At 32.4% G+C, this 21,736-nt stretch overlaps 1 protein-coding gene across 1 annotated transcript in view; it reads right to left on the reverse strand.

Annotated features, from left to right (window-relative positions):
* LOC126880088 (chaoptin) overlaps positions 1-14,618 on the reverse strand; it is a 60,907-nt gene extending 46,289 nt beyond the window's left edge. The window contains exons 1-5 of the mRNA XM_050643758.1: positions 14,438-14,618; positions 5,932-6,197; positions 5,386-5,555; positions 3,010-3,234; positions 2,822-2,952 (exon numbers count right to left, since the gene is read on the reverse strand). Of these exons, the coding sequence (XP_050499715.1) occupies positions 2,822-2,952; positions 3,010-3,234; positions 5,386-5,555; positions 5,932-6,184 (779 nt within the window). The 5' untranslated portion in view covers positions 6,185-6,197; positions 14,438-14,618. The remainder of the gene's footprint in view (positions 1-2,821; positions 2,953-3,009; positions 3,235-5,385; positions 5,556-5,931; positions 6,198-14,437) is intronic.
* Positions 14,619-21,736: the final 7,118 nt, after the last annotated feature.

The raw sequence follows: 21,736 nt of genomic DNA on the forward strand, positions 1-21,736 counted from the left end.
GCAAACACAAGATAGAACACTTTGGAGACAAACAGGGGAGGCCTATGTCCAGCAGTGGATTGAAAGAGGCTGATGATGATGAAAGGATGCAGAGACTAAGGAAGATGAGGTAATTTTACAATTTATAATTCACGTCCCATCTGCTCAGTGCGGTAAAGATCCAACGAGAATGGTTCCCTTCGTACTCCAATCAGAGTAAACATGTAAATCAAAAATGAATAACCATTTTCAATTTCGTTGCAACACGAAACTACAGCCGCATCATTATTGCAGTCCAATCAGAGAGCGCAACAAGCACCTCTACCGGTTTCGAAACATATTAGTCTCTCATCAGGAGGCACATATACTGCTCTCTCTGACCCAACTAGGACAAATCCCGGCGTGCAGTCACGGATTGCAACGAACGAAATGGCAGGGATGCCCTAGCGGCAACTGCTAGCAAAAGACTAAGTTTTTAATCTAATAGCACACAAAGCAACACCAAAAAATGCTACTCTACATCCTACCAGATCGAAAACAATGGGAACCTTCTCTGGTATTGGAGAGTCCATGAGATTTCCCGTTTTAATTCTTGTTGTTTGTTGGTAGTACAACGTTTTTACGGCTTCAACCAATTCTATATTTACATTTGTTTTCTCCAGTGCCTGCCATAATTTAACATTTAAGGTCTACAAACATCAGATGGACTTCTTGGCCACGAGCAACTTTCTTTTCAATTATCTGAGTAATGGAGAAAACATGATCTATTGTAGATCGACCTGCGCGAAAACCAGCCTGTTCTTCGGCTTCCATATTTTGGTATTCTTCTTCTATTCGATTTTTAATAAGTTTTCCATATATTCTGCTGATACTACTAGTGACTGCAATTCCTCTATAGTTTTCAGGTTTTGATTTATCTCCCTTTTTGTGGATAGTGCTCAGATGTGATTCTTTCCATTCTTCAGGTATTTCATGGTTATTCAAGCATTGCTGGAAAAGTTGTCATAGCCGCTTAATTAGAACTTTAGGTCCATATTTGATGACTTCCGGAGCTATATTTCCTGGGCCAGGTGATTTGCCATTCTTCAACTGTTTGCATATGGTTTCGACTTCTCTCTCATTTACTCTGATTGGTGATCCTATCAACCTGACGCCTTGTATGCCGTTGGATTGTATCTGTTTGAAGGGCTCTCTTGTCTCTGTTAGTAAATCTTCAAAGTATCCTTCCCAAGTTTGTGGTGATATAGACTGAATAATGTCTTTCTTTCTGTCGTTTCTTAAATTTTTTAATAGTTTCCAACTTTCTGAACTTTGGCTTCCACCTATGTATGTATTTAGCATGGTACACTTTTTTGTCCAGGATTCGTTTTTCTTTTGACATATTTTTCTTCTGACCCTCGCTTGCATTCTTTTATAATGTATTCTGTCTTCCACGTTTTTTGTGTTCAGATATTTTTGATACAATTCTCTTTTCTTTGTTATTTCCTGCGAAATATCTTGATCCCACCAATACGGTTTTCGATGTATGGTTTTTCATATCGCCCTAGTGCTTCTAAGGCAGCGGCGTGTATACATTCTTTGATGTTTTCGTATAACTGATTCACATTTCTGGTATTATCTTCCGTTTCAATTAGTTTTTCTTCCAGTCTACGTTTATATAGGTTTTTAACACTTTCTTGGTGTAAACTATTCAAATTGTATCGTACTGCTTGGAGCTGTTCATTTGAATGATTACCTTGCGGTGTTTCTTTTTCTATCTTTGGTGGAAATGAAATATCTGAACGTAGGAGATAGTGGTCACTGCCACAAATTGGTCCTCTACATGCTCTCACATCTGTTGTTTTAAGTCGACTTTTTTGTTTAAGAATGACATAGTCTATAACTGATTTTAAGTTGCGTGTTTCCTGAGTCCACGTATATTTATGAATATTTCTATGCTGGAAATATCCGTTCATTATTCTAAGTCCATTCTGGTCGCAGATATCTATTAGCCTTTCTCCGTTATTGTTTGTGTTATCTTCTCCATATCTGCCAACTACTTTGTCGTTGTTCTTTTTCCCTACTCTGCTGTTGAGGTCTCCTAGGATTATTATTTCTCTCGTGTTTCCCACCTTTGTGATTTCTTCACTCAGGTGAAGACCTTGGCACCTTGGTGACACCTTGGCTCCTACATAACAGAAAACGGGACACTAGATCGAGGAATTGAACTCAGTATACAGGCTAGTTGGTTTAACTGGAAGCGATTCAGCGAGGCACTCCGTGATCGAAAAATCGGGAAAGGGATGAAAAGAAAGATATACCTACCATACTGTGGTGAGACCTGCGTTGGTGTACGACGGTGAAGTTTAGCCTATAAAGAAGATTCAGGAGAAAAACATGGAGCTAGTTGAAATAAAAATGTTATGGTGGATGCTGGGTAAGACTAGAAGCTACTCAATCAGGAACAACTTGATTAGGAAAAAAATCGGGGTGACTACAGTTACAAAAAAGGTTCAAGAACAAAAACTGCAATATTTTCGTCATGTTAGATGTAGGAATGAAAACTATCTAAGAAGAAGCATAGAGCTGTTAAAAGTTGATAGGAGGAGAGGTAGAAGAAAACCGACTAGAAGATGGAAGTTCTGTGTGGCAGGTGACTTGAGAGAGAAAAGTTTAAGTGAAGAATATACGATGAGCAGAACTGGATGGCGAAGAAGCGACCCCTGTATAGAGAAATTCTGAGGAAGAAGGAGAAGGAGCTGTAACAAAAATTTTTGGATAGACCGAGACAGATGCCGATCGACAGGCATCGTGAAGACGGAGGCGAAAGTAGTAAACCAATATGTATAATTATAGCATTTACCTTGTAATCTCTGTAAGCATGTTATTAGAAACATTTAACCAAGTCATTTTGGTAAGATCCGCTAGATGCGAAGCATCAATTCTAGGAATTTCATTAAAACTCAAATCCAAAATTTCAACATCTCTTAGCCCCTAAAATACAAAAAATTACGAGACTTATCACAATCAACGAATCAGAATCATTCTTACCCTAAATTGATTTTTGTTTAAATTCTTTATTTTATTTCCATGAAGATCGACAGTCTTCAGCCTTCGAAGCGGTTGCAAACTTTCTGGAAGAGGTGTTGATAAATTCCCGTTAGCTATGTGGAGCCTAAATAGAGATTCTGTCATGGCGCTGGACGAAAAGGCATTTTTGGGGATTTCGTTCATTTGATGACCAGTTATGTTTAAGATAGTTATGTTACCTAGAATCTGAAGAATAACAATGAAAATAAGAATTTATAAACGAAAAACTAATAAATCAAGATAGAGTATCAACTTCTAACTGTTCTAAAATGAAAAATTATTTAGAAAAGTTGAATTTCTAGTTACTCATTCCAATAATTACACTTTATCCGATAGTTTGTGTACCTAAAATATATGCGCAACAAATTTAATTTTTTATAAATGCGATCTAATATATTTCATGAATTTTTTTTCTCTTCTCTTCGGCTTTTTCCCATTATGGTCATGATCACGCCGCGTCGTTCTCGTTCCCTACAGCACTCTATTCCCCCAGTTACCTTCTCTGGGGTCTCTATCTATTACAGCATTTTCTATGAACGTTTTCCATCTTGTTTCTGGTGGGTCCCAGTCCAATATTATTTTAGGCTACCTGTGCTCTGGCATTATGTGTACATATCCGTACCAGTGTAGGGCTCTGTTTTCCAACTTACTTGTATTTAAGCATTCTATTTCCATTCTTTTACATAGTTCCTCTGTTCTTATTATCTGCTCTCTGGTGATTGGAAGACATCTATGAAGTTGTTATTTGTCCATATTTTCACTCCATATAGGGTACTATTCATAACGCAATCTGAAAGATATTTTTTTTCTTTGGTTCCATATCACTCAATGGATTGATTTCGTGGCTCCTATTCCCTGTGCTATTTTCATTTCTATATCTTTGATACAAGTACTATCTTGGCTTATCATTGAGAAAAATACTAATAAAAAGTCTTACTACTCTTTCTATTGTCGTTTCTAAATTCGACTTTTTCCGAATCGTGCTACTTATTTGGTATGTGGATGTTAAAATCTGCAAATAATAGAATATCATCTTTTTCCTTTGGCTTATCTGTATACATCAATTAGTGCGTTGAAAAATCTTCCTTGTTCCTTATTGTCGCATTGTCATTAGTTTCATACACTTATTATTGGTGGTTGTCCAAATATGTTCATCCTAATACTACGACTACTACTACATGTCGATTTATAACGTTTTCCTCCATTTTACGACTTGCAATCGTCACTTCGTCCGGTTATTCTACAGGTTTTCTTCTATCTTTCTTTCTCTCAGCTGTTTGTCTATCCCTTCTCTTCAACGTTTGTCGCTTTACCTCACTTTACCTCGTTTTCTCTTTTCTTCTGGTTGTCGTTGTCGTTTTAGTATATCCTTTGGTACTCGTTATTCGTCCATTCTTTGTATATGTCCGAATCAGATAAGTTGTTCTGTTGATAAGTCTTCCGTGATTGTTCGTTTTATTTCCATTATTTCTCTAATGCGTTCGTTAGTAATCTTTTCTCTTCTAGATCTTCCTGCTGCCCTAAGTCCAGGTGTAAGGCAGAAAAGTCAAGAATATTGGTTGGAGAGCACCGGAGAGCAAAAAAAGAGAGGAAGACTAAGAAGGAAATGGAGAGATGCAGGTATGGAAGACGTCAGTGAGTTGGGAATCAGAGATTGGAAGCTGACAGCTAAGAACAGAAAACGATGGAAATTATCCATTAAACAATGGACCTAAAAGGCCTGTTAACGCTATACAAACATACATGGACTAGTCCTTATAGGGTATCTTGATTTTGGACTAGAAATATTGCATCGTCCAGCATAACAGAGTATTTTGATTTTTTTTGTTCCCTGTTCTGAATCCTGTTCCTTTGTTAACGTTTTTGATGTATTCATCGATGATTAAATTACTGGACTGGATGTTACCGATGGATGGACCGAATTACATACGAACAACGACTACATACGCATTACTTAAGGACTACGTACTGTTTAAAAATAAGCTATAGTAAATAAGCATAGCAAGAAACTAAACTAGAGTAAATTATAGCACGCAATGTGACTTTTGTTTTGCTCTTATCTGAGCTTAAGACTAAGGCCGCACCTACATTGGATCCGTTTTCCTCCGATCCGATCCGACGTCGGCCGACGTCGGAATAAAAAATAAACCCATAGTATTAAATGGGGGTCCCTACATTGGATCCGTAAATCGACCGATATCGGGCGATTGATAGGAGAAGCTACAGCAGATAAACAGATTCGACGTCAGCCGACGTCGGATCGGATCGGAGAAAAACGGATCCAATGTAGGTGCGGCCTAACGAGAAAATTAATCAAATTAGTTGTTAAATATTTACCTTAAATGCCAAAGTAGGAAATTCCCTTAAACTAGTATTTCTTAGATGTAATTCATTAAGCGTATTGTTTACACCAAGAAATGTGTGCTCTTCAATTTTCTCTATAGGTGTATCTTCAATAATCAACGTTCGCAGATTTAACTTGTAGAGCAGACTGCCAAATAACCTTGCTGAAGCAATAAAAATATCATACCGATAAATACCTATATCATATAGATCAAATAAAACTATCATACAACCAATATTTCGTACAAACATGGAGCATGACAGAAAAGAAAATAAGCCTTATCAATACTTTTGAAAGAAAGATATTGAGAAGGATATTGGGACCCATCTACGACAATGGTATTTGCATAATAAGGTTTAATCACGAGTTGTATCGATATTACAAATAATAACCCTCTATAGCAACTTACAACTTCAAAAATACAAAGACTGCTACGTCTGGTCGACATTTCTCTATGCAGAGAGTAAAAATTTAACGTTTACACCGGTAGAGAACCACGTTCGTTATTAACTTTGATCGTATATTAAGTTTTCACTTACCTATGCTGCATTTGAAAATGATTAGTCTTTCGATAGGGAGTTTAAAAGTAGCTAAGTTGTTCAATCCAATACTCATAGTTGCCAAGTTGGTGTTATTACAGCTCACATAGATTCCAATATCAGATTCAATATCACAGGTACATGGATGTAAGAGGAGTTTGTCCTTTGGACATCTGTATTGCGGGCCAGGAGGAATATATTCAGACAAAGTGAAGTTGCAAAGCATGAACACAAGATACAGTCGCAGTATCATTGTTAAAACAGTTCTGAAAAATAATAGAATATTATAAAGTATTGTATTATTTCTCCGAGTATAATATTTAGACAAGAGAAATTAGCAAAATAAAAGCCTTTTTCAAGACTCTTTGATACAGGTATTTAACAACTGCTGTTGATAAATTTGATGATAACAGTAGGTAGGGGATAGATGGACAAAACCGGGTAGGTGGATAAAACCGGGTACCCCTTAATTCTTCTAATTGTCTGCTGCTATCTATCAGACAATGTTAAAATTAGTGTCCCTAAACCGCCAACAGTCGCGTGTATTCATTTCTACTTCATTTGAGTAATCTGAGCCGGAGCAGTAAGACTTCCCCTGTTTTTTGATGCAGAAAACTAGATTGTTAAGGTAAGTTTATAGTTGTTTTTTCCTCTACTGAATAACTAATAACCGTTTCAAAATTTAATACATGTAACCTAGTATATTACCCTTAATTTGGCCAAAAATTTTGAATATTATTTCATAACTTAAAAATCTAAATAATAGTTAATGTCTTGTTTACGGGTTTGACAAAACCAGGTAGTCCGAAAATCGACAAAACCGGGTACCCGATTTTATTAGACCTGTTGTTACTTCCATTTTCTGCAGTGGTTATTTTGCTTTTAGTTAGCTACAACATGTGGAATTAGAAAAGAAAAACTACTTGTCAGTCATTGGATCAAGAAAGCATGCAAAATGCAATAGTTGAAGTGCTAGAAAATAGAATAGTATACAAAAAAGCCTCTCAAAGTTTTAATGTTCCGTAATCAACTTTAGAGGATCGTGTTAAAAATGTAAGAAATGGTCACTCTGTTGACGAAGCTAGTAAGAAAGTTAGTAGGAAAAATTAAAAAAAATCTCCAGTCGTAAATAAATTAAAACTAAACGAACTGGACAAAAAAGGAAAAAACGTGGTAAAAAAGGCTGCGCCAAAAACAAAATTAGTTCTGAAATTACCGATTTCTGATTCTGAGAGTTTGAAGGAAGAAGATAATAATGATGATGCGTGTCTATATTACAATGAACTATTTTCAAATTCCAAGGCGAAGGAAGGCTGCATAAAATGTGTGTCTTGCACCAAATAGGCTCATGAAGCCTGTAGTGCCTATATGATGATGTAGATGAAGTTTTTATTTGTGACTTCTGTTCATAGATCTTTGATTTTTGTTCACATACTTTCAATCAATATTTTATTTTCTGCCCATTAGTCTTTTTCTTTGTACATGGTAATTAAGTTACTACCCGGTTTTATCATACCGGTCGGACAAAACCGGGTATTTTGAAATATTTTCATAAAAATAAAAAATATTAAAAATTTAAGAATATTTATAAAAATTGACATTGGTATATGAAACTTAAGTCGTTTGAGAATATTTCAATCTGGAGCAAACGTTTGCTACTCTAACATAACACAAGATACAGACGGTTTTTGCACTGGTACCCGGTTTTGTCCAACTCTCCCCTACCTATGTAATAAACAAAATATTTAAAATAAACGTATTGGGTACTTATAAACAACATATTTATAAACAATGTAAGATTGCTATTTGATTTTATATACTGAAGGTGAAGACCGGTAAAATATAAGGAAAAGTGAGACAATTTTACTGAAAATGTTTGGAATTCCTTTAAAATGAGAGTTTCTAAAGTTGTTTTTATTAATTTGCTGCTTAGTTATTGCAAAAATGGCTTCAAAAGTTGATTTTTTGGAAAATTATTAATGACTTTCCTAAAAATACACAAAAAACTTTAATTTCACAATGGATACAGTATCACAAATATTTAGCTTTAATTTCAAGACATTTCACTTAATAGTTATTGCAAAATTGAAATCTTTTATCCCAGAAAGTTTTTACTATTTACAATGTTATTATGCGTTCACTATTAGATCTAGATAAATGAAAGCACCAAATTAAAGAGAAAGACATGTTATCCTTAACTTGGATCTATTTTTCAAAGGTTCATATGTAAATGTTTTCGAATGTTTATAAATCTATTTTTTCATACCAATTTTAATGCGCTTTAAATGCGCTTTTTGCTATACTGAACCTATAAATGCTTCTTTTGCCCCTCCCTTGGTAAATAGGTCCGCTTTTTCGTTCCCTTCACTTCGAATTCAAGGCAAACTTCGAATACAATATAATATAACATAGGATCCAAACGAGCTGTAGAAGAAAAATTTTACTATCAATAATTTTTAAACCAAGTATACCTAGTAAAATATATTTTGAATAAAATAAACTGTATATCTATGAAATATGATCTCGTGTATTGGTTTTTCGTAAAAGTAATTTTTCGCAAAAACATATTTTTTCGCAACATAAATTTTATTAAAACCGAATTACTGACAAAAATATTCTAACAATCAGTTGATACCTTCCGATGAAACCTATTAATTTATATAAATTACATGCTTAATATAAATAAAATAGATTATTAAGTTCAACACACTTAGAAACAATTTACTGTAATGACACCATGACTGGAATATTAATTAATTATATACTTAGCTGAAAAAATACTAGACATAGTTTCAAAAGTTATGTATCTTTTAAAATTGTTCACATTTTCATAGTTGATTTTTTCGTGTACAGGTAAACGGATTCCACTATTTTTGTATTTTAGATTTTTCTTCGGTATCTACATAGTTGGACGAAGGTTTACTTAAACTTATTTTTTGTACTTATACAGGGTGGAAGAAAAGAAATGTTTCTTTTATGGTAATTTTGTGACACCCTGTAGGGAGGACGAGATGTAAATGTTAGTCTACATCGGAATCGTAGTGTAGTCTTATTTTTTGTGAACATTTTGTTTTTTGAATGTCTCTGATATCTTTAGAAACAAATAAGATAGGTGGTTTTACTCATTAACATGTGTTTTAACTGAAACAATACTAAATTAACAATAATAAATATCAGCAGTTAACAAAACTTGAAAAACAGCAAGTAAAATAACGTAAACTAATACTTAATATCGCATGTTGTTCCTTTAACTCTAATAACAGCTTCACATCGCCTAGGCATGCTATATATTAAGCAGGTTATTTAATTTTGGTTTATGTAATTTCAGATAGCAGTAACCATATTATTTTGTATATCCCTTTCGTGACCGGCTGGCACGATCGTGAGCTCATGTTTATGTGGGTATCAATATCAAAATAAACATATTTTTACTAGGAAAGATAATATCAATATGTTGTGTCTATCGTGTATTATCAGAGTAACTGAAATTATTTAACGAATTCCCGCTTATAGTCCTGTCGCCAGGGGGGGTACAACGACCTCCTTAATTCAGATGGACTTACCCAACTTTTTTTTATATATTTTGACCCGCAGGATACGAATTTTTTGGGTAACAGTTGATCCGGATGTCGATAAGATTGTTATAGACAAAGAACTTGAGGAATTACATAACAGTGATTTCTCGCAAAACAAAACATCTTTTTGGATTTTTTGGGTCATTCTAGGCAAAAAATGCTCTGACAAGTTTTTTCGTATGATGCATAGTTTTCGAGATAACCGCGGTTGAACTTTAAAAAAATCGAAAAATTGCAATTTTTGAACCCGAATAACTTTTAATTAAAAAATAAAGTAGCAATTCTGCTTACAGCATTTGAAAGTTTAAGTCAAATTATATCGGTTTTGATTATTTGCATTGCTAAAAATTTATTATTTTATTGTTAAATAAAGCTATAAACACCTAGTGCGTGAGTGATGTTTTCAATGATTTCTCATTTAAAATCGAACGAGTAGGTAGAGTAGCTACAAGTGCAAGCGAGGCAATTTCTACGTAGCATGCGTTAAAACGCATGTATTAGGCACGGGAAACACTATTTGTTTATAGCTTTGTTTAACAATAAAAAAATTAATTTTTAGCAATACAAATAATCAAAACCGATATAATTTGACTTAAACTTTCAAATGCGGTAAGCAGAATTGCTATTTTGTTTTTTAATCAAAAGTAATTCGGGTTCAAAAATTGCAATTTTTCGATTTTTTAAAAGTTCAAACGCGGTTATCTCGAAAACTATGCATTCTACGAAAAAACTTGTAGGAATATTTTTTGCTTAAAATTACCCAAAAAATACAAAAAGATGTTTTGTTTTGCGAGAAATCGCTGTTATGTAATTCCTCAAGTTCTTTGTCTATAACAATCTTATCGACATCCGGATCAACTGTTACCCAAAAAATTCGTATTCTACGGGTCAAAATATATAAAAAAAAACTTGGGTAAGTCCATCTGAATTAAGGAGGCCGTTGTACCCCCCTTGGCGACAGGACTATTAGTTTGCAATAGAATACCCTTTAAACAAGGCTGTGTATTTTGACGACAAAACCGATAAAGGTAAGTAAAAGATATCTTGTTTTTTATAAGTGTTTATGTTATTGTAACGGGGTTGTGGTATAGATAAAGTTTCAACTTCAAGATTATAAACAAAATTTAAGAAATTATTGGTTTGTTTGTAGAGATCTTGTCCCGTAAAATTTGAATATCACGATAGTGAGTTGCCGTCACACATTCAATTTTCAAAGCAGGAAATTAAAGTACTAAATATTTATTGGTGTGACTTTTTATTAATTTTTCTACATTTTAATGATAAAAGTAGTTTTTCTAATTATTACAGGTGTGCCTCTTACCCACGATTTGGCTCTAGAGGTGTGAAATGATGGTAACTAGTCCGAAATAGAAGATTTAGATAACGAAAATGATGTTGCTTTTGACGTTGAAATGTTTAAAAATAACACCGATGACAAGGATAGTAAAGAAACTGTATCAGAAGAAGAACCTGTATTGAATGAAGAACCTGTTCCTTCAACGAGCTCTTCTTCAGCAAAGAGGCAATGGAAAGACATGAAATTTCAGCAAAAAATGTTTGTTCTATTTTAGTTAGTATGTAATAGCATATTAAACAATTATAAAAATAATGTTTATTTGTCCCTAATGGTGTTTTACGTTTAATAAAAATAAATATTTTCATACACTTACGATCCTGCATTCATAGAACATAAGCCCAGAGCGCACGAACGTGACATGTCATTTGTGACAGATTCAAATAATGAATTTTTTTTCTGCATTTTTTACACTTTTTTTAGATACCGTATATCGTATTTATTCAAAGGGAAACTTCATTTTCACTCAAAAAAAATTCAGGCCTGAAAGGGATATCTTGCAGGGAAAGAAGAAGGGGCTGAGGAAGTCTTAATTGTCTACCGACAATATCCCATAATTGATCAATAGACTCAGTGAGTCTGATCATGTCGAGACTGTATATTTACTTCACTTAAATGTGGACTAACGACATGCGATGCGTGAGGAGGCCATGTCTGATTATACACTAAGATGAAATTATTTCTTATATTAAGTACGAAAGGAATAAAGCGATCAAAGAAAGAAAATCTGTGTAATATAACTCTCGCTATTTAACTTGCCTCCGCGTAAAGACACCAAATCCATACTTACTCTCAAGGAAATTCCACCCCAAAAATCACAGAGCTTCAATTAAACAATCTCGTCTATCTTATGTTGCGCTGTGCATACCGCTCACCTAGTCGACAAATAACTCTTATACGTGTCGACTAGTACTGTTAACGGTATGTGCCTTTCTGTTTTTAAAGTTTTGTTAACCGTGCTATTTTATTGCCAATTTAGTTTTGTTCCAGTTAAAAACATGATAAAGAATAAAACTGTCTATTTTCTTTGTTTCTAAAGATATCAGGGATATTCAAAAAATAAAATGTTAATAAAACATAATACTACAATAGGATTTCGATATCTACCCGTACTTGTACCTTGTCCCCACTACAGGATATCTCAAACCTAACATAAGAACAACATTTCTTTTCTTCCACCCGGTAAAGTTCAAAAAATAAAGTCAAAGTTTTTCAACCTAATAAAAATATTAAAAATATTTATATTAAACATACAAATATCTGAGAAAAAAAGATAGGAAAAGAATAGAAGTAGTAGAAATGGATTATCTAAGGAGAGCGTGTGGTATATCTAAAAAAGATCACATCAGGAATGAAGATATTAGAAGGAGGACACATACTGTATATTCCAGTGTAGATAAAATTGAAACTAGACAACTAGTGTGGTTCTGAAGCTATTTCCTTGTGGCATTTTTATGATTAATTATTTATATGGGAAATAAGCCACAATTAAAATGAAAAAAATAATTTTATTTTATAAAATATAATAAAATTATTTTTTTCATTTTAATTGTGGCTTATTTCCCATATAAATAATTAACTAGTGTGGTATGGTCACGTGAAACGAATGAATGAAGATAGATGGCCAAAGAAAGCTTTAAATTACATACCACACCAAAGAAGAAGAAGGGGAAGACCTTCAGTTGCCTGGGAAGAAAATGTACGGCACATCATGAAAGATAGAGCCATCAAAGAAGACGAATGGATGGACAGAAAACGATGGCGGTCGAAATGCGAGAAACGGCAGAGGCTGTAGGAACCTCGCTGATAGATAGAAAAATATTTTTAAAAGATATTTAATTTGAATACTTATTGGACCATTTTCCTGGTGACACCTCCATGGCTTCTAAAAATTGCAAGCCAAATGGATGCTGCAGCGAAGACAAGAGGGAATTCTAAAAGTTGCAATTCACAACCCCGTCTACAGCTTGGTAAATTCCAACGGAAAATGGACCTAGTTACTCTATATAGGAGTAATTCTAATAGAAAAATAAAAATGTATACATTTTTATTCAATGCGAAGGCAAAACTGTCTTATTTTTCACTTAGTACAGAGAGCGGAAACCAGCACTTTAAATCGACGATTTTCGCCTCTTGTTGGAGGCATCATCAGAGAGGCGTAGAGATGACTTAGAGTGCTGGTTTGCGCTCCCTGTTCTAAGTGAAAAATAAGACAGTTTTGCCTTCGCATTGCAACTGAATAAAAATGGTATACATTTTTATTTTTCAAAAAAGAAGTTTGAGTAAACCTTTGCTGTGTAAATACCAAAGAAAAATCTAAAATAACGAAAAAATCAACTATGAAAATGGGCATAATTTTAGGTAACGCATCACTTTTGAAACTATGTAGGTACCTATATAATAATCTCACGAGGTACTGTTAAATTTTAACGAACATAAAACAAAGATTACGTAAAACTATTGTAGGAACTATTATAACTAAAAAAGAAAACACAAAAATAATAACTTCAATTTAGTAGATTTCTGGAGAAGGGTCGCTGTAAAATCCCGACAGGAACCATTATGACGTCAGATAATACATCTCGATACAGACCTCGAGGTCATGCGAAAAAACAACAGTTGAAATACTTAGTAAACGAAAGAGTCAGAAACAAATATTAACATGGACGTGATAAGAAAAAAGATAGTGGACTATGGAAAAGCTTTAAACAGAATAAAGAAAGGTAATTCCTTGATGACTTGCGAGATGATTTATTACGTTTAATTAAATTTCAGTTACTTATAAAGATCTTCCTGTCAGGCGACGTAAAATTTTGAAAATCTTTACATAATATAGGTACCTATTTCTAAATTCCTTTAAAGTTTAAAAATTGAGTTAATGGGTGTAACCTTTTTTTATTTTTATGTTAATTTTTGTTTGTTTTAGGTACTACGATGACGAAATTTTTATCTTTCGCATGTATATGTAGGTTCCTCTACGAGTTTAACGAATAAAAATAAGTATTGTCTTGTTGTTATAAAAATACTATTTTCATAATAATTCTTGATTGTTTTAGTAATTTTTCTATTTTTTTTTAACTAATTTATCTGCTGTATATCTATCGTAGTAAGTTCAGTTTATAATTAAGAGTAAGAGTTTTATTCCTCATTAGTACCTACTAACTTATCTCATCTGTATCTGTATCAGTGCAGTTTCCAATGCCAAATTAAAACATATCTTAACAATCTTGAGTTAATTTAAAGCAATATCCGGTTTAAATCACAACATATAAATAGGTAGGTATATCAAGTAATTATAAATTTTAAGATAATATTTGGAATAGCATTGAAAAATGTAAATAAATAAGATACTTTTAGTTAATGCCTTATTTATTTTACTACAGGATGTTTTAGTTCATATAATTAAAAAAAACAAATTAAAATGTGAAACCTAGTAGGTAAACCAGTAATATGCTTATACGGCTAACATATTTATTTAGTCTTTGCGTAATAGCTTGCAGTCAAACCAAATATGAAGAAATATCAATAAAAGTAACTATTTTTTTAATGTAATCCTTTGACCAAAAGTATTTCCTACCTTTCACATTCCAAGCACAAAACAACAAATACAAAACTATAAACACTTTGAGGGTGGATGTATGACTAATTAATTACTAGATCACATATTTATTTTAATTACTATACAACTCAGGCATCGCCTTTAACATTTCTTTTAAATGTCAACTGCAAGTGTGGTACCTCAGAAGTATACTGTACTGTCGCGGTTTCACCTTCTTTCTTTCAAGGTAACCAGGTAGACTACAAATTAATCGCGCTTTCTATTTATATCAATAAGTTTACTTATTACTTCGTTTCTTAAATAAATATATCAATTATTAATAGCTGTTTATGACAAATTTATTTTTAATAACAGTATTCAACAGATTATTAAAACTGTGATTAGCTTGTTAATATGGAATTTGCCGCTTAAATTTCAAAGATTAAATATGGTGGTCGAAATATTAGCGCCATCTTCTGCCGAGTGATAGCAGCTTATACATATAAAGAAATCGATAAAGAATGGACTCCCAACGTTATACTGGTTGTATATTACGCAGTATGGCAATGAAAAAAATACAATTTACCAGTAAATTGTAAGTATTTTTATCAAACAATCCTGCAAAAAATTCATTTATGACTGCATGGAGAGGTTACGCATCATATAAAATCATAAAATTTATAGTTACCCTCACACTGATTTTTGCAAGATTGTTTGATAAAAATATTTACAATTAACTGGTAATATTGTCAACATAATAATTGTATTTCGACAAATTTTTAAAAGTACTCCAGTTTTAGGACGCACCAAAGTTAGATATAAAAAGTGGTACCTATAGTCTACAGTAAGCGGTATTTTAGACAAGCGCGAAGCTTCATACTATGTTTTCTGTATTTTCAAAATTTAAATAATATGTTTAAAATTGTGACGCACAATACCCCTACATGCGACATTATTATACCTACCTATACACAAAATTTTTGATTTTCTAAATCTGACTGAATTGAAAATTGGGTCAAATCCCAACTTAAAGTTTAGGAAAAGACTCGCCCATCCATATGTCAACTCTCCATTTTGGTCCAAGGGTGTGGATTTTACGGCCCTTCCCATTTAGGATCTGTTTTTCGTCCTCGTCCCCAAAACTCCCAAAAATTAAAAAAATGTAAGTCCGACTTTTGCGGCTTCTGATAGTACTAATCATTACCTTTCCAACGCATGTCTAATTTTGAAAATCGGTTATACAATTCAAAAGTTACCGAGCTCAGAAGTATTACTCAATTTTTATTTAAAAAGGGAAAAATGTTTGTGGATATGTATATATGTATGTAAATACAAGTGAAGTTTCTAAGTCCAAGAACAACGTTTTTAAAAAGAACTTTATTGACAAGGGACTACTTACTACAGTTAAATGCAAAATAAGAGTGACGCTATACAATGCAAAAAGTTTATTTATAAGCTCGGTGACGCCGAGGTGTGGTCGAGGTGAAGCTTGCTTACGCTGTCCTTTTATTATTGGTGATTTAGCAGTTCTGGTTTCTTAACTCCTCCGGGGCTAGATGAGAACTATGGGGTAGCATAGTTCGAAGAAATGGAAAATTTTCTGGTACCTTCTTTTCTTGTTCTGTGGATTCCTTTGGTGATTCTGGATTCGTATTTTTTCTGTATATTTGCCAAATGGTGTAGACAAGGAAGATGATTGCTATGACATATAAAATTATGGTATAAAAACTGACATGTTGAAAATGAATGGGAACTGTGTCTAGATTGTCTATTTTGTTTTCTTGATCTGCTAAAGCACTTTGAACATTATTTAATTCGTCTAATTTTATCGAGTCTATTTTTATTGTTTTAAAGTTTAGATCACTGACCGGGGTTTTTAGTAACACTTCTAAATTTGGCAGTTCCATTTTAACAAAGTTTGGAGTTTTTAGTTCAAATGATTTTAAAACGTAATTGTCTATATAAATTTCGCACGCACTATTGAGTTCGATTAAGTAACTACCGTTTAATGGAATATTGTCCGAATTTTTGTCGCATTTTTGAATACTAATCACTTTGTTTAGAGTTATTACGATCCACTTATTGTTTTCAAGTTTTTGAATTTTTATATTGTTAATTTCTGTTGGCACTGATTGACATTGATTTACAAATTTTGAGTACTGTATTAGTTGAACTTCGCAAGGGGCTGTTGGTGTTACTTCAATGGACTGGACATCGTGGCATAAATATTCTTCTTCTAACAATTTTTGACATTGAACGTTGGCAAGTGCATATTGGTATCGATTGGAAAGTAGGAACTTGGATTTTGGAATAATTGTTCTAAAATGAGTTTGGTATCGGGTCGGAAAGGAATAAAGATGATAATAATCATAGTCATTGATCTCAACAATGGGTAATTCAAGTACAAAAATTATTTTATTTGCTTTACTATAACTTTTTATCTTTATTATTTTTTCGAACAACAAAATATTTTGCAAAGATAATTCAAAAGGGAATTTGTTATTTTTAAGGAATTTACTAACGTTTAAAATTTCTAGAAATAGTTCATCTGGGTCGGCTATCGAATTATGAAATGTATTTAGTTTCGAAAAGCTGATAGCAACTTCGATTTTTTCTAGTAGATCATAAATAATTTGGAAACTAGTGTAAAATTGTGACACAAGTCTTTCTAGTGCAAAATAATGAAATGTCTCAACTTTTTCTACTTTTATATCTTTAATTAAGTTTTGAACTTCTGTTATGCGTGAACTTAAAATTAACTGGTTATGAGCTAAGATTTTTGTATTATTTTCAAAATTCTTTATTGAAGATCTTAATAAGGTGATTTGATTTTTAACTATAGTTTTAATATTATTTTGATTATTTGTTAGAGTTGATATAGCGTCGTCGTAGCGTTTTGCATCGTTTTGGTCTAGGTTTCCGGTTATAAATTTTATTGCGGAACCTACACCATCAAATAGAGATCTTTTAGATCTGGTATTCCAAAAGGGATTTAATTGTCTTAATTCGAGATAAATTTTGTTTTCTAAAATTTGGATTAAATGATAGGAGTCTTGAAATTCTTTATTAAAGCTTAGAATTTGGGAAGTATTTGAAAGGGTATTTATCATGGAATCATATTGATTTTGTAGAGTAAGGAAATTTGTAGTAATGTTTGTAATGTCATAGATATGTATAAAAGTCCAAACATCTGTCTGAATTCGGGCTGTGCCTAAATGAAGGGGTAAAAGTCCGGGATTGTCGTTTAAGTTATGGAATTTGGATGTGTCTCGTCTTGCGTCGACGTTTGTTGTCCAGAGGGTGAACCTGCAACGGGAGGTTTCTTTAGTTCTTTAATATGTATAATTTCTGTCTGGTTAATGTCTTTTTTATATTTAAGTCTTTGTCGTACAAGTTCTACTCGGTTTCTGTCAAGAATTTTGGTTACTTTGTAGGGACCTAAGTATGGTTGATGTTTTTTGTTACGTTTTTGGGTATTAACTTTATAAACTACTTGTCCAATTTTAAATTCTGAATTTATTTCTCCTTGATCGTTTCGTTTATCAATTACTTTAGTTTTATTTTGTGTTAGATTTTCATGTACATTTTGGTAAACGTGTTTTAATTTGTCTTTATGATTATTTATATATTCTGAATAGAAATTTTGGGAAAGAAATAGTTCGTTGGGGTTTCTAGAATCTGTATGTCCGAAAGTTAGTTCAAATGGGGTAAATTTTGTGGAACTATGAATAGAATTATTGTAAGCTATAAGAGCATAGTCCATTAGGTCATCTTCGTTAGGATACGTTTGTTTTAGAAGTCTTAAATGTTCGATTAGTGTAGAGTGTATTCGTTCAGCTATTGAATTTGATTCATGGTGGCCAGGAGTAGTAAAATGAACTTTGATTTTGTGAATTGCTAATAAATCTTTTATTACTTCATTATTAAATTCTCTACCTTTGTCTGCTACTATTAATTGGGGAATGCCGAAAGAAGTGAAGTATTTTATTAAGGATTTCGTAATGTGAATTGCGTTTTTACCTGGAATAGAATAAGCTTGAGCAAATTTAGTAAATGCATCTGTGAGGGTCAAATATTTGTTACCGTCATATGTAAAAATATCTATATGAATAATTTGAAAAGGTTTGCTGGCGGTTTCCGTAAGCATTAGTGGGACATAGGGGGTGTGTCTACCATATTTATTTTTTTTGGCAAATAGAACATTCGTTAATGTAATTAGTAATAGTTGTCTTCATATTTTTCCAGTAATAATTTTGACGTAATTTTTCAAATGTTTCGTTAATTCCTCTATGGTTAGTTTTTCCTTCGTGGTAGTTTTTTAATAAAATTATTTGTTCCTCTTCGTTTGCTACTGTATTAATTAATCTAGTGCATTTAATTAGTTTCGGACCATTTTCAGAAAAATGTTTTAGGTAATATTTATTAAAATCATTATACAGGTTGTCTTTACTGAAGTACAAATAAAATGTAGTGTTAAGGTCTGTGTATGCCATAAGAAATTCAAAAATATCTTTTTCATTATCAGTTTCAGGGATTTTTACTTTAATTATTTTATGGTTTTGATAAGTTTCATGAGTTATATCGGTTTTTGGGTAAACGTTAGGGTATACTAAGATTTGGTGAACTTTGTTATTTATTATTTCGTCTAAAATGGGTATTCCTTGATTCGTTGTTTCGTTTGCGGTTGTATGTTGTGTAGATTCGTCTGAGCTTTCGTCTTGTGTATTTATTTTGTCTGGAGGTATTCTTATATCAGAAATAATGTTAATTTTTCTCGATTCGTTATTGTTACTTGTTGAAGGTTGTTGGTCTAATGGATTCTCTGCAAAATTTTGGAGGTACTTTAAAATATCTTCGTCTACGTCTCCAGGATTATTTATTATTGATTCATCTTCTAATGCGTTAATTGTAATGCGAGATAGACAGTCTGCGTTTGTATTGTGTTTTCCTTTTTTATAAATAATTTTATAATCGAATTCTTCTAGTTTTAGACGCCAACGTATTAATTTTGAGTTTGGCTCCTTTAGACTAAAAAGCCAAGATAATGGTTTGTGATCCGTGTAAATGAAAAATTTTCTTCCGTAAAGGTATGGTCTAAAATGTTTACAGGCCCATACAATTGCTAATAGCTCCTTTTCTATAGTTGAATAATTTGTCTCTGATTTATTTAGTGTTCTTGAGGCGTATGCGATGGGTCGATCATTTGGTACATTTCCTTGTGATAATACGGCTCCAATTGCATAATTGCTAGCATCTGTCGTTAATATAAATGGTTCGCTAAAATTTGGGTATTGTAAAATAGGGTCATTTGTTAATATTTGTTTACAAGTTTCAAAACAGTCAATAAAATCTTTATCGTGGTTTACTTTAGAACCTTTTTTCAAACATTTGGTCATTGGTTTAGTAATTTTTGCAAAATCTTTTATAAATCGTCTATAGTAACCTAGTAATCCTAAAAAGCTTTTTATTTCAGTTTGGGTTTTTGGAATGGGAAATCTTTTTATAGCTGCGATTTTATCAGGGTTTGGTTTTACTCCTTGAGGGGTAATTACATGTCCTAAATACATAACTGTTTTTTGTAAAAATTCTGACTTGTCTAATTGTACCTTTAAATTACTTTTTCTAAGTCTTTCGAAAACTATTTTTAATTTTTCAAGGTGCTCTTGTAAAGATGTGCTATAAATTAAAATATCGTCTAAATATACTATACATGTTTCGTCTGTTAGTCCTCTTAAAACATTGTCTATTACTCTCTGAAAAGTTGAGGGTGCATTTTTCAAACCAAAAGGCATTCTTTTAAATTGAAAGTGACCTTGTGGGGTACTAAAGGCTGTTTTTTCAACATCTTGTGGGTCTACTTCTATTTGGTGGAAGCCACTTGCAAGATCTAGTGTCGAAAAATAATTTGCTCTTCCTAACTTATCTAAAATTTCTGTTATGTTTGGTAATGGGTATTTATCATCTACGGTTCTCTCGTTTAACTTTCTGTAATCTATTACTAGACGCCATTTTCTTTTTCCTGTAGCATCTTGTTTTTTCGGGACTACCCAAATGGGACTCGAAAACGCTGAATTGCTATCTTCTATTATACCTTCTGCTAACATCTTATTTATTTGGGATTTAACTTCTTCTCGGTGAACTTCCGGGAAACGATATGATTTTGTATATATTGCAGAATCATCAGTAACTTTAATTTTATGTTTAATACTATTAGTAAAACTTAAGGGTATGCCTTCACAATAAAATATGTCTCTATATTGGAAACAAAGATTTCTTAGTAATTCTTTTTCTTCTTTGTTGCAATGATTTATCCTTATATTTTTTAAATTCCTTTTTAACATATTATCATCATTAATAGACGTTTCTTCGTCAGTTTCCATCTTTTTTATAAAATTAGTATTTACTATATCTAATGGTTCTATATCTAAGGGTTCAATATTACTTAACGTTGTCTTATATTCGCTCATATTCGTAATAGTGGTTATAGCAAAATTATTTTTAACGTTAACTACTGCTTTGGGCATTTCGATTCCTTTACCAAAATTTTTATATTCTAGTATACCTAATCCTTCATTTAATTTTACCGGTATTTTGACTATTTGCTTAGTTCTAGGGGGAATAATTATTGTATGATTAAAAGTTGATTTGGGATATAATATATTCTTTTTATTGGGTTCAAAAATTATGGGTATTGTTACATAAGGCGTTTTCATTTGTCTCGTGTTGACATTAATTGAAGCTTTTAATTTTTGTAATAAATCTATACCAATTAAACCATCAAAATTTTCGCTAAATTTAAAAACATAAAACTTATTGTATTGGTTTACTTTAAAAATGTTAAAAGCTGGAATATTAATTATTTCATTGTGCATGGAAATTCCGTGAGCCGTCTGTATATTAAAATTTTCGTAAGAAATAAAATTTTTATAATATTTATGCGCTAAGTGTGGGGATATTAAACTTTTGGAAGACCCTGTATCTAATAAAAATCTGGCATTGAGTTCTGGTATAATAATATGTGGTAAATCTGCTATCGTTGTATTTAAGTATATTATGTCGGATTGTAATTTTCTTGGGTCATGCAAAAATTTACGTTTTCAACATTTTGAGTTGGATTGTGATATGATCTTTCATTTGTGTTGTCTTGAGTTTGATAAGGACTGGATTGAGTTTCATAATTGTTCTCGTAAGGCGGTAATGAATAGGGTAATGAACTTTGAGTCGGATATTCGTAATCAGTGGGAATATTATTATTTTCAAAGGGATTTTCGAATTGTATTTGATCGTTATTTATTTGTTGATTAAATAATTGCGTGGAAGTAAAATGTGGTTTAGATC

The sequence above is a fragment of the Diabrotica virgifera genome, chromosome 2 (genome assembly GCF_917563875.1).
Source record: "Diabrotica virgifera virgifera chromosome 2, PGI_DIABVI_V3a".
NCBI lineage: Eukaryota > Metazoa > Arthropoda > Insecta > Coleoptera > Chrysomelidae > Diabrotica > Diabrotica virgifera.